The 13,391-nt window shown below is 36.2% G+C and overlaps 1 protein-coding gene across 1 annotated transcript in view; it reads right to left on the bottom strand.

Moving 5' to 3' along the window:
- Window positions 1-1,139: 1,139 nt before the first annotated feature.
- LOC120623768 (G1/S-specific cyclin-D3) overlaps window positions 1,140-13,391 on the bottom strand; it is a 30,415-nt gene continuing 18,163 nt past the window's right edge. Inside the window, exons 3-5 of the mRNA XM_039889989.1 lie at window positions 10,497-10,659; window positions 5,065-5,186; window positions 1,140-4,400 (exon numbers count right to left, since the gene is read on the bottom strand). Of these exons, the coding sequence (XP_039745923.1) occupies window positions 4,218-4,400; window positions 5,065-5,186; window positions 10,497-10,659 (468 nt within the window). The 3' untranslated portion in view covers window positions 1,140-4,217. The remainder of the gene's footprint in view (window positions 4,401-5,064; window positions 5,187-10,496; window positions 10,660-13,391) is intronic.

Genomic DNA, 13,391 nt, shown 5'->3' with positions numbered 1-13,391 from the left:
TATTGTTCGATATCGAATCTGATATCCGCTCATATGTTCAGACTGGAACAAGTTACGCTTAAACTAAGTTAAGCTTGCTTGATTGACTTCAACGGTGAAATCGGGCCTCAGTCATGTCCCTTCACTACGTTACGAGTTCCTAATGAGGAAATTAGTAAATGTGAGATGCCCAGTCCCGTGCCTTGGAGAGCATGTTAAGTCGTCGGTACTGATTATGATCACTAACGTCGGCAAATACCGCTAAACGGTATTGGAACAGCTTCTTGTCTTATACTGTAAAGTATAAAATAGGAAGCTTAATGTGCATGTAATGTGTATCTTAGCAATACCGAAACGCTATGGTCCTGTATTAAGAGACGCGTCACGAGATTTGATATCTACCCATTTTTCCATTTTATATCATAAAAATAGAATGAGATTAATATAAGAAAATTATGTCTACCATAGACAAAATATTATGTCTGCATATGAGTTTTATGTTAGCAACATGGATTTTCATGTTTGTGCCATAAAATATCCAACCCACATAAATATCTGCACTGTCCAACCTTATTTCTGTGCCAGCACTATTTCAATGGCAGACACGTGGTGTTGGTTGAAATTCCGAGAAACCGAGGCCATCATTCCATCGTGTAAAGTAATGTTTTTATATTATTGTTTAATCTTTGCAACAGAATAAAAATCCTTATTTATAGGGTCAATGTATGTCGAATAAATTGTTTTTTTTTTTTTTCAACAATGTTTAAAGCGATATTAGTGAGGGCCTAGTTCAACGCCACTTAATGTCAGATACGTTTCTGCAGCTATTAAAACAGTATTATTACATACATTCTGCCGTTTTGTTGTAAATTATAAATATTATTATGAGGACGGCAATGTATGTAAAAAAAACTTAATAAAATAATACTGTTTAAAGCAATGGCAGTAAAGCCCCATTAAACACGTAAACCAGCAACACGAACGCCACCCAATGTCGGTTTGAAAAACATTAAAATTAAATGTGTTTCTGCGAATGAAAAAAACGGCTTCAAATTGATACAACTCGATTGGGTGAAGAGGTTTGTTGCATTTCTATTATACGCCTGAAATTTAATCGTTCAAGGGAAGGGATGTGAAATTTGATTCAAACTCTAAATAAGTAATTTTATATATTTTTATTGCGATTTTGTTTTTAAATATCTACATCTCAATTTGCAACGACCATACAATACAGATAGTAATTACTTATACTACTAATAATCACATATAAAATCAAAATTACGCAACTTCGCGTCAACATGAAATCTTTAGAATTTAGTTTCTTATATAAAAAAATATCGACTCAGCGACAAAAAAAAAACAAAATAAAGATCACTTCGCCAGAGAGTTTTTTTAGCTCTCTACATATTACATTATATACAATGGTGGAAAATTCAGGTTTCCAGGGCGGCGTACCTAAAATATTACTCTAATTGCATAACAGTATCTCTTAACCTATTAAAAAGCCAGTCAAAGCCAAAGTAAGCATTAAATATACTATTTTTAATGCGTATATTTTCCCACATATATTTTTACAGTTAAATATACTATGTATGTCTATTACAATAGAATCGAAATTTGAACGCTCTATTTATCTAGGTAGTAATACCACAACCGTACTAACTATTAGTAAACATCTGTTTTATGGTCCTAGATAAGTAAATGGAAATTCAATTTGCGTTAATAATAAACAATATATTACAAAATACCTTTATAGTAGTGTTACTATGGCACCACATGCTTATAGCATAATAGTTTATATGTACATATGTAGATTTTATATATTTACAATGTCAATGGTGCTGTTTCGGTTGTGCAAAAACATCTACACTAAATTAACCTGACTGAAAATATCCCATCCATTTCTAAATGCAAGATTGTGAAGAGGTCAGAACTAGTTTTAGACCTATCAATAACATCCGAATTAGTATCAGTGGCACCTTTCGGGCGTTCAGAAATAATTAAACTGAACTAAACTGACATGTCTATACTATTTCTCACAGGAAACGTTGGTACTTTTCGGTAGTAGGTCACCTTTATGCACTAAAACGACAGATGCAAAGTTGTGCCATATTTTTCATCAGTGCACATTAGGAAAAGGATGGAATTACTTTTAGAGCTGACTGTTTAGTGTTTTGGATAGCACTACTTTCAGACCTGTCAATTTACTTAAGAATTTGTGTACTATTTGCACCAACTTATCTTTAATTTAACGACAATATGAAAAAATATTAAATATAATTTAATTTATCTAAGTGAATATGATATAATGTTGTCAGCATTGTTTTAAAGGCTATTTTATTTATTATATTCGATACATATATTATAGAAATGGAAGACATTGGACAATTACTTGATAAAAATATTTCAACTTACGATAAATGCAGAGCAAACAGCTAATAAACGATTTTTATAAATCTTACATTTAGCTTTAACACTTACTATTTCTATAACATACCTACTATCAACGCCTGCCTTACTTAAGTCCTATAAAATAGTAATTATCTGTGGAAAATATATCACAATATTATAATGTATTTACTTAGTTAATGTTAATTTTTTTAGTCTGTCTGTACCTAGTAACACAAAGTTAAGTACAAAACTATGGAACAAGTCTATTGCATTTTTCATTATCAGAGGATGTAGGAACAATAATAATTATATTCACTAAATATAAATCTAACTTACCAATGATACAAAAATCACATTTTTTTTTCTTATTTTCCTCTACATTCCAACTACATAGTACCCCTAAGTTAACATATTATGACTGGAAGTGACTATGAATTGAAATTATATTATATTTCCTAACACTATCACATTCTATGTTAGGCGCTTAAATGCTAAAATAAATGTTGGTACATATTCATCATAAAGGAACAAAATGAAATGCCTAAATAACTTATTGTAAAAAGAATCTTCAAAACAAAAACATTAGCCCTTTGTCTACTTTATACATATACATATATAGAGTGGTCAAAAAAACTAGACGCCGCTAACAGGAAAATGGGTCACATCTGAAGAAAAATGCATTTATTCTACTCTTTTCAGTGATTCGTAGATTCTGAGTACACAGCACTCGCGGATAGTTTTCTCTTGCAGCCCATTGGACCATATCTTTGACGTCTCTTTTACTTACTACATTGTTACTCAAGGTGCCTACAAAGGTAATTTTGTCATTACAGTTATAGCATTATAATAATATATATATTTTAAAGTGTATATCAGAAGAATTGTGCAGATTTTGTCATTTTTTAATTAAATTGTCTCTGTTAACGATTGATATAGGTACTATACATACTATATTAAAGTTTTTACATAATAAAAGCGTATTTTATTGCCTTCCCCCGATATACGGATAATGTTCGTCTGCTAAGTAAGAAGAAAATTGAAAAATAATATTTTATTGATAGATAGTTTTTTAGTACATTTAAATTTCTGCTTCGATTTCTTAAAAATAAATGGCCAAGTTACCTGGATAATTAAATGCGAAATAATAAACATTTTATTGTAAAGCGAAACTGAAACGGCTCTCCTACCACAAAATATTAAGCAACTCGGAGAAATGGTACTTTGGTCCCATATAAGTAGCTTGATATCACTATGATTAAAAAAAAACAATTTGTTTCATAACAGATGTGTCAAGCAAAACTGAAACTTAAAAATTAAGAGGTAGATTGTAATTTCAAGATATCAACTAACTGGAAGATATAATTGTATTTCTTATAATAAAACAATTTTGTATCCTTCAGTTCAACGCCTCTGTCGTAATATCTTATTTGCCAGTAAGACTAGAGGCTAAAAAGTAGCACGCAGGGCCTACGATTATAACAACTACGTCCATAAATCCTTAGACTACACGTGCAATAAGTAATATAGCTCGCGTCACGTAAAAAAGACACATAATAATTAACCAGCGCATTCGAGAATTTTTACAAACACATGCGAAAGTAAAATAACATGTAATTATAAAAATTGCCAAGCGTACGGTAATACCACCAGTGCTCTTTATGTGAAGCTTCTTATACCAACGTTAAACACATGCGATTGTCAGTCTTAATATCAGTCCTCGATCACGGATGCACCGTCTAACTTAATCTTCTAGTTTAAAGTATTCTCGTACTAACGCACCGCAATTAAAGCAAAGTTCGTCACTTGGGTCTGTTCACGTCACTGGGCAACGAATGACCGTTGTGACGTTAGAAATGTACATCCCTTACGTCTGTAGGGGTGGCGGCATTACTGTGAGCCTTGTCCTGCGTGGGAGGGGGTGTCCACCCCGCCTGCTCCCTCCCTTGACCGTTTGGAGCTGAGATGCCGCGCTCAGCAATCACATTCTGCACCATTTCTTCTATCTGTTCCAGGCATGTTTGGAGGCAATCCTGTAAAAAGCATTACTTCAAAATACGATCCACTGCAATTTAATTGCAAAACAAGTGCCACATGGAAAAATTATGGATTTATGTTTTTACATGCATTTTATGCTGATACGCAGTAAGGTATCAGCATTTCTTTAGAACGCCGGTTACGTTGAACTTTAGTGTAACTTTTTAAGAGTATTATTATTAGCCTAGTTATGAGTAGTAGCCTCGGCTCCATACTAGAATATTGAAAACCTTTTGACAGCTTGACATAGAACCGGCGTTACGTTAGTACCTTAAACTTGAAATATTTTACTAGAGGCCCAAGTAAGAAATGCGCAGGGCAGCCTTCTATCGACCTTGCCTACACCATCACTTGCAAACAAAGTGGCGTAACCGTATCCCCGTATTTTGTTAAAAGTTAATTGAGTTTAAACGACTTATCAAATTATTATCTATCTACTCTAACTTCGTTTTTCTTTCTTGATGAATTCAGAGCATAATTTTTCTATATACTTCTTCTATTACAACAGTTAGCACGATCTTAAATTGCCAACATGAAGTTGAATCTCGGAGACACATGACATTGTATTCGTAAAAACTATATCTACGCCACTAGACTTATTTCAGAACTTAGATCGCGTATATAGTAACACAAAAACAGTAAAATATGATCTATGCTTACCAAATCTATCCCAGTTAGTTCCTGCAGGCGAGACAGATGCCCATCACGACTCAAGCCTCGTAGTGCAGCAGCGATGCTACAGGAAGCCAATGTGCTCGCCGAGTACAAGGTAAATTCATAATCTGAAACAAATGAAACAAAGTTTAATTGCTTGTAGGTAGGTACAACTAGCGGAAAAGAATTAATCTATTCCAATATTTTCCTGAAACAATCTGTAACATGTTTAGCAGCAGCATTGCATGCATGTACTTACGATTTAAATAACAAACAAGTGCTTTGCCATGCGATATCACTTCAAAACCGGGTCAGAAACGCTCAAGTTATGTCGCTTGTATTTAGAACGGATGTGAACAAATCTATTCATTTTCCAATTATTATTACCACTGTTAATGTCTATGTAATGCGTGTACAACTCGTAGCTAAAGAAAAGTGTTGATACATTAACGCGTAGAGGCTACACGCGTATCCGGTAATGAATTTATCCTTTCTCTCTCCCGCAGGTTGTTGGTCCCTTTCTGGAAAGTGTAGCCTCAAAGGAGCCGGCATCCGCCCTCACGCCCGCATTCCATAGCCCGCGCCCGCGCGCCCGTTTTACTGGAATATTTCTCACGGACTTGCTTTAGCAAAACCATTATACCTATACAGATACCCTCTTAAAAAGGCTCTGCCATGGACCGAAATGGGCCTGGACAGCTCGAGTTGTATTGAACAACTCGTATTTGTACCGTAAGATAATTGGCATTAAATTAAACGCGAGGGAGAAATTTCTGGATGGAAAGATAATTTGACGGCGCTGCCTGTCAGCTTTATAACCAGTTTATATAATAGTGTCAACCGTTATAAAAATAGTCCTCTAGGTAATGATACCCATTAACCTATCTACCCATTCTGTATCAGCAATTAAACTCTTTGGGTATTTACGAGGGAAGCAATTTTAATGTTCATATAATTGACTCAAATCTCTTAAATAAATTGACATGTTCATGAATAGTATGCTCTATCTCTAGAAGATAGAGGGTAAAGAGGATCGCACATTACTTATAAATGTGACACACTACTTTTAATTAAAAGATTTGGTATATAAAAAATCGAGTAGTTATACATTACTTATCATTATCAATATATTATTACCTACCTATATGTTTTATTTAACACGATAACAGCAGGAAAATCAGCTGTTGACCTTGCTGTGTGAGTACGTGTATGATTTTTGTATACTCTACCAACCAGTCTAACCTAAATATTATATACTATTTAAAGTTTGTAGACAACGTTAACTTATTTATTTCTGTAAATAATATTTTACTTTTTGGCTCTATTTTACCCTACATAAAAACACCCTAGTTGTATGTACAAATAGAAAAAAGCCTTTTCAATAAATTCGCAAACCATCATTTACACTTTATGCCTACTTATTAAGCTCTCCAAATATTATTCTTTGATCATTTAAAAAGATTTATTTTTGTGTGTCGGCGTACTCGAGATAAAAGGTACGAGAAGGGTAGGAACAAAACGAAAGAGATGAAACAACGAGAGCGGCCGTTCATTGGAAGCATTTGCATAATCTGATGTTAATCAAACATCGAAGCCCTACCGCCTCGACTGAACAGCGACCGGCGACCGGTCCGGCAGTGGCCGTTGGAATACTGCGATGCTATAGAATACCGATCGGGACAAAGCCGAAAGCCTTTTTGTAATATTTCTGAAACTAAAGATAAAAGATATACCTACCTACATTTGGCTTATTTATTCTGCTAATACATTTTAAGTAATGGTTTTCATGAAAGAAAAGGCTCTGTTATCATTCTGGCTAGCAATTTGTAAAACTTTTACACGAGCATCTACCTAATGACTTTTTTTTACTAGAATCTGCATTCCAAACTGATGGTAGAGTCACAACAAACCGACCTGACTTAGCTTCTCGAGCGATCACCTAAGGTAGGTTTACGTCGAATAATTAATACGAACAGTGTTTCTAGTCTTTCTTTCATTCCGCAACTTTCTTTGTATACAATAAGGACAATAAGTAGGATCAGGAAAATAGGGAAGTGGTACATGCGTATTTTTGCGTTTTAATTTTTTTTGTATATTTTCTCCACGCCGTTTAGCACGTAGACGTTTGAAGCACAAGCAGATTTTAAGTTAATATACCTAAAAGACCGCAAGCTGTCGTCGTAAAGAGCGACGTATGCGCCCATAGGCGATGACATAATCGTCGTATTATCCTTGAACGTGAAGTATAGGTACCAATAGAAGTGGACGACGGTGCGGGCGGGCGCCGGCAGTCTATTCGCAAGGTGAACGATCTCGCGAGGCCGCGCCGGTAGTGAGTACGTATTGCCCACCGGAACAAATAGGTGTTCTACACTTCTGCCGCACCTACCTTTCTACGTCCCCTACTCGCTGCACTCTATCCGCTCTAAAAACGCCCGACAAAGATAAGATATCCGTCAGTAATTGACGCCGCCATTCTTTCTCTGCCTTTAAGTAACTAACACCTTATTAATGTGATGTATGTTTTATTGATGTGAGACTTTAATTGGTCATCATTATAATCACAACAACCAATTGACGTCAAAAAGTTCAGTTAATGATTGTTTATTTGTAAGTTATGTACAGCTCGACAATGTACGTAGCATACTTTAGAACACGTGAAAGCAGTTTTCACGGGTTATTTGTTTAAATCTTTGTTACTTAAGCACATCTAGAAGCTTAATAATCATGCCGATTTTACCATAGAGATAGCTGGCAAGTAAATGGTCATGGTATACTTTTATCCCGAGATAACAAACAATTGATTTAGGAATTGTTGTTGAACGGCGTAAAAACTGATAGGTACGTTGAAATGTGTAAGCGCATTTCTCGATTTAATTAACGCTATGGCTAAATTCGTTCTTTAAATTGAGATATCAATCAAATTGTAGCGTAAATGGAATGTGTCCTAAAGCGCATGCCCATTTTGAAAGAAACCATTACAATTTTATTATCCTTACGTGTTTTATTTCCCCAGAGTAAATTGTGCCATTCAAATAATGATACATAATGTGGGTGCGCTCGATACCGCGAAATGTGCTCGCAAGCGCAACTCCTTTGAGGCGGCAGGCACTTACGAACTCACGCAAGGGGACATACATATCTTACTAACCAATTGTCATAAATAAGAAACCAGGGAAGTGTTGGTTCATATTTTTTGTAATTGTAAACCCTGTTCTTCGTCATTAGGCTTTATGCAACGTACCTACCTAATCGCTTAATCAAATATTTTTCGTTAAGTACCTACATCTCTTTAGATTGATCTACAATGCCAACTTAAGCTGTCTGGCACAGACTTGCTCTTTTATACGAGAGAGGTATTTAGATTTTACCTTCACACACTATTAACGGGCTTTAACTATTATGATCGCCGTGAGCAAAAAAAATGAGAAAAGATTGAAGTCTTTTACCCGCAGAGGACAATTCACATACATCAAATAGGGTAATTTAAATTATACGAAACAACAACAAAACAATTGTTAATGTGTGAGAAATAAAGCTTTTTTAATAAAATAATAACAAATATGATCAGTGTTGAAGTATAAATACAATACAATATAACAGAGATCAAAGGACTTGGCGTTCTTAGGAACGAGGTTATGTTCCAATGTGGCCCAATGCCAATTGACTCAATCAGGTAGATAATTGATTGTGGCCCAATCCGGGAAAGCTACATTACGTTAGAATGTTTGCCTACTTGTTCCGTAGGCAAACATTCTAACTGCTACACTAGAATAATAATCAGATTATATATTTCAACAAATCATAAGCAACAAACCATCAGACAGCAGACATGGGATAAAATTAGTCTCTGGTAAGTACAAGATGATATCTGAGGAGCGAGTGAAATAAAAGAAGCTGTAGCGTGAACTTCACCGCCAAAAAAACAACGCCACAGCGGCGGGGAACAACAAAAACCGTTGCACAAAAACATATGATCCCATGAGGGATACGGGGGGTCTGCGGGGCGCGGGGGGGAGTCCCAAGGCGTGCTGGAATGCGCTCGGGCGAGCGGCGTGGGAGGCGCCGCCGCCGGCGCACCACACACGCGCGCCCTCGCCCTCTCTACCCTCTCTGTAAACAAACCCATACACATCCCACCGACTGGCCCTGCGCCCACTTTCGATATCTCCCTTCAGAAGAATTGAATTTATTATATGCAATTTGCATGTGGCATGCCTGCCTCAGTTGTTTAGTGGTTGCCTGACCGGCGCGGAAAACAAAAATTGTTGGATATTACATTTTCCTCGCAAGAAATTGTCAGCACCAGCCCGGTGTAAGAAAATTGGCCTTTTCCACCTCCGTCCCTAGAAGAGTACATTAACTCGCTGACATCATCCCGTTTAAGATCTGAGTACTGAGATCCTAAATAAGAAGAGGCTAAGGAAGATAATGAGTTTGGAAATAGTATTTACCAATACACTTTCTTTCCTTCTTTTTATTTTTATTAACTGTCTGACATCGTTGGCCTTTAAAAACTGAGATTTATGAATGCATCGAAAGTTTTCCTTTGACGACTTTCCATAGACGAGTTCTATGCTTTGCGTATACTGAACTGAAAACAGAAACTGAATTGTTCAGACTCGTAATATACCGAACATCATTCGACCTAAGAAAATATGCTCACTCTTAGATGTGTCGAGGTTCAGTGACACTTGACACGCACATGAATAGTCGAGGCGGCCTGGTGCGACATTGTCGTGACATGACGTGGTATCGAGATGCTAATTACTGTCTGAGTCTACCACCTCAAACAAAACGTCCCAAGCTCTGGGTTACTATAGCTAAGATGCAGTGCATAAATCAAGATTTTGAATTATTTGTAAAAACTAAAAACGAGCAAGATAGGGCTCCTTTTCTTAATACTATTTGTGGTTAATAACATTGGGTGACATGAAATTTATGAACCACAGGTTGAATTTTATGGCAAATTTTATGATTCTATAGATAAAATTAGATGCATATGCATGTTCAATTTAAAACGATGACAAACAGTATAATAAAGCGATGTAATAATTTTCTCGTACATATACTAAATACAGCAACACAATACTAAAATAAAAATGCGCATTTTAAGATTCCCACAGTTGATTCTCCAAGAAATCTCATCCATTATAGATAAAAGTAAATCCGACAGTACTCGGTTTTACGTTTTTCGTCAAAGATGATAAATTCCCGCCAGTCGATTAAGTTTGCCAATACCCTAACATATAGTATTTACCGTTCTCCTTTCCCTGCAATTCTTTTGAAGATTGTCTTTGCCTTAAAATCAGGTTCAATTTTACACAATAACACGCGTTTTTGAGTCGCCCTTAAAGAATGTTGGTAGCTGTAGCTTTTATGTTGTTGTCAACTTAAAAGCTACAGCTACGAGGTTCCAAAAAACCTGAAGCTCTTACCTCTGGCAGCAAGCGAGATGAAGGTCTGAGCATGCCTATGAACCATCTCCGTGTTAACACGCCCCCGTAGCGGCAGTCGAGAAAGCAGTAGCGGCAAGAAGTCGTGCGCAGTCACTCCCGCGACATCCCACTTCAATTTGGACAGCACCAGCAACTCCCAGCTCTGTCGACAAAATTATTCCATCAACATAAAATTTCGTGGTAAATACCTAACAAGAATTTAAGGTATACAATCTGGCGAAGTTTATAACGCATATAGGCACACTGAAGCGATAAACTAAGACAAGAAGATTTTATGATGAATTTTATGAATGACTATTAAAATAGTTGCAAAATATAGTTGCATAGACCAAAAACTCTCAAGGATCTTTGAACAGATTATAGAGTTTCTTAAAATATCAATTTAAACAACCTAACCAATTGTTTCTCATAATTTGTCCGGAAGCAGATTAAGTACAATGTCTATTGAAGTAGTGAAAGAAAGTGTTGATTAGCTGGGACAATATACTGCATTCCACCCGCTACATCCGCTGTTTAATCGTAAACATGCCGTTTTGCTGACTTCCCGGAACGCGCGTAGGTAGTCCCCGTCACATTGTTGTGCGATCAAACTTGTGATTTTTTGACGTAACCCAGTTTTGTGATAAGCTAAACTGCAAGGGAGCAAGTATTGCGAGCCCATAATTTAATTACTTCATTGTTACACACAAGAGTTTCTATCCTCTAATTACTTTAACAATTGAAAAGAAGTTCCGTTAATTTTTTATCAGTAACTTGTGAACAAAACCTAATTTATTATTGTAACAGCACGGAAGTTGACCTACATTTCAAATCAATTACTATTGCGATAATACTGCCCTAAGATTCCCGATATGAATGGTTAATTTTATGAATAACTTGATTATTTAACGTTCATACACACACATGTATAAAAGCAATGCATGGCCGTTGACAGATAATACTCGATGTTTACTTAACTCAAAGGCGGGGTCGGTCGCATCGGCAATCGTTTGCCCCTCTCCTGTTAACGATTTTGTATTAAAACGTTTTTCAGATAGAGTTGAGACTCGCGCGGCAAAAAATAAATCTTAGAACCTATCGGTTCTTGATAAGGAATGTTTGTGAATGAATGAAGTCTCATCACTGGAACTCGCACGAAGTAAGATCGTGTGTCAGTGTGCACTGTGCGGCACGACTCGCGTCGGTGACTCGTCAACCGTGTGGAATTAAATAATCCGGATTAATGGATAAAATATCCAAAATCACCATTACACTCCAGGTTAAAAAGAACAGGTGAACGAAAGCGATAACCATGCAGAGGCATGCGGGTCGACCGCGAACTGAAAAGATTCCGTGTGTCTTGCGACCTGCGATCGTTGAAAAGCTCCGGAAACAATGCGCTCATAAAGTATTCACCACAGACGCCGCTGCCACACGTGAACAACAGATATGCAGATGATTTAAGACTCGTATAGAGACAATGACTTACTGTAAATTGAGTAGAGTTTGATTATGTATAGAGATGCTTTGGTTTAGATTTTGTTGCGTTGATCTAGGAATTACAAATAACGAACTCGAGACTTGCGGAATGCAAGTTGTAAATTTATGGGTAGTGTTCATTAGAAAAGCAGCGCCCGCGGCGGCAGCAGTTATCGAACCGCGTTACAGCCAATAAAGCGAGCTATGCAAACAGCCCTCGCTCGCGACACACTCGCTGAATTCCACACTCGGTTCCCATGCTTTATCCAATTTCATCGAACGGTGTGACTGCGCCGCTATTAGAATCAAACAATGTGCTCGTTGTTGCGTGTCCACAACACGGCTCTGACTAAAACACTTTTGAAATTTCCAATTGCCTGCAACTTAATAGCGATCATATTGATAAATTGTCATTTTAACTCGTCGTTAACCTTTGTACCTGTTTTACCTGTAGAGAATATTACGTAAAATATGTACATAAAGTGGATTTTATTGAGTAGCTACCTCGACATCAATACAATTCTAACCGACGGAAGACCAAGTAACAATCTGAATATTAAAATGAGTAGGCTTCTGTACGCTATATGCATACTACTTTAGCAAGTCTTACGTAACATCGTATATCAGCGAATTCATGCAGTGGTGGCGGTTCTGAATTAAGTAAAACATGCACGCTGGCTGTGGTCTTACCAAGCATCTAAACTAAAGGCGCTAAATTAAACTAATCGGTACGTGGATCAACCTTAGTAAGACTACAGGTAGGGGTAGTTAGTTACCTGTTATTAAAGAAATTCAACTTACCCTAAGATTAATGATTAAACTTACCTATTAGTTTTTTAAGAATTCACATTTTTATACATTACATTTTTATTTAGTTGCCTAAGTACTTTTAAAATGTCAAGTCTGTCTGTTTGAAGTGACTTTACAACTGGTTCCAAAGGCAGATTCTGCCTAAAAGAATACATTTAGGCATGTTTTTGCTGTAACATTAAAGTCTTGGTAGCAAAACTGTGCGATAAAATACTATTTTCTTAGGCAGTTAAAAGTTTAATCAAAGGTAGTAGACCCAATACCTATGCTAGAAAATGTTTTGCCAAGATCTATGCTAACCGCAATTATTTTTCTTATTACGCGCTAGTCACCCCGCAAAGTTACTTTTATGTAACGGGTATCGCTTGCGATTGAAGCTTTGAATTTTTTAATAGCAATTTAATCAATTAATTTTCGTATGAATTCAAATAAAGTTATTTTATAAACCGTTAAACATTATATTGAATAAAAAATAAGTACCTATGTCCTATATAGAGGGATTACATTATTTTTTTATTTGAATACACTTAAAATAATTATGGCTATTAATATATAAATGTACCGATATAAATACAATTGAATGTCTCGTAATATATCGTATCGTTG

Source organism: Pararge aegeria, chromosome 5 (genome assembly GCF_905163445.1).
Source record: "Pararge aegeria chromosome 5, ilParAegt1.1, whole genome shotgun sequence".
In the NCBI taxonomy this organism is placed as follows: Eukaryota; Metazoa; Arthropoda; class Insecta; order Lepidoptera; family Nymphalidae; genus Pararge; species Pararge aegeria.
This window is presented reverse-complemented; position numbering and strand designations above follow the sequence as displayed.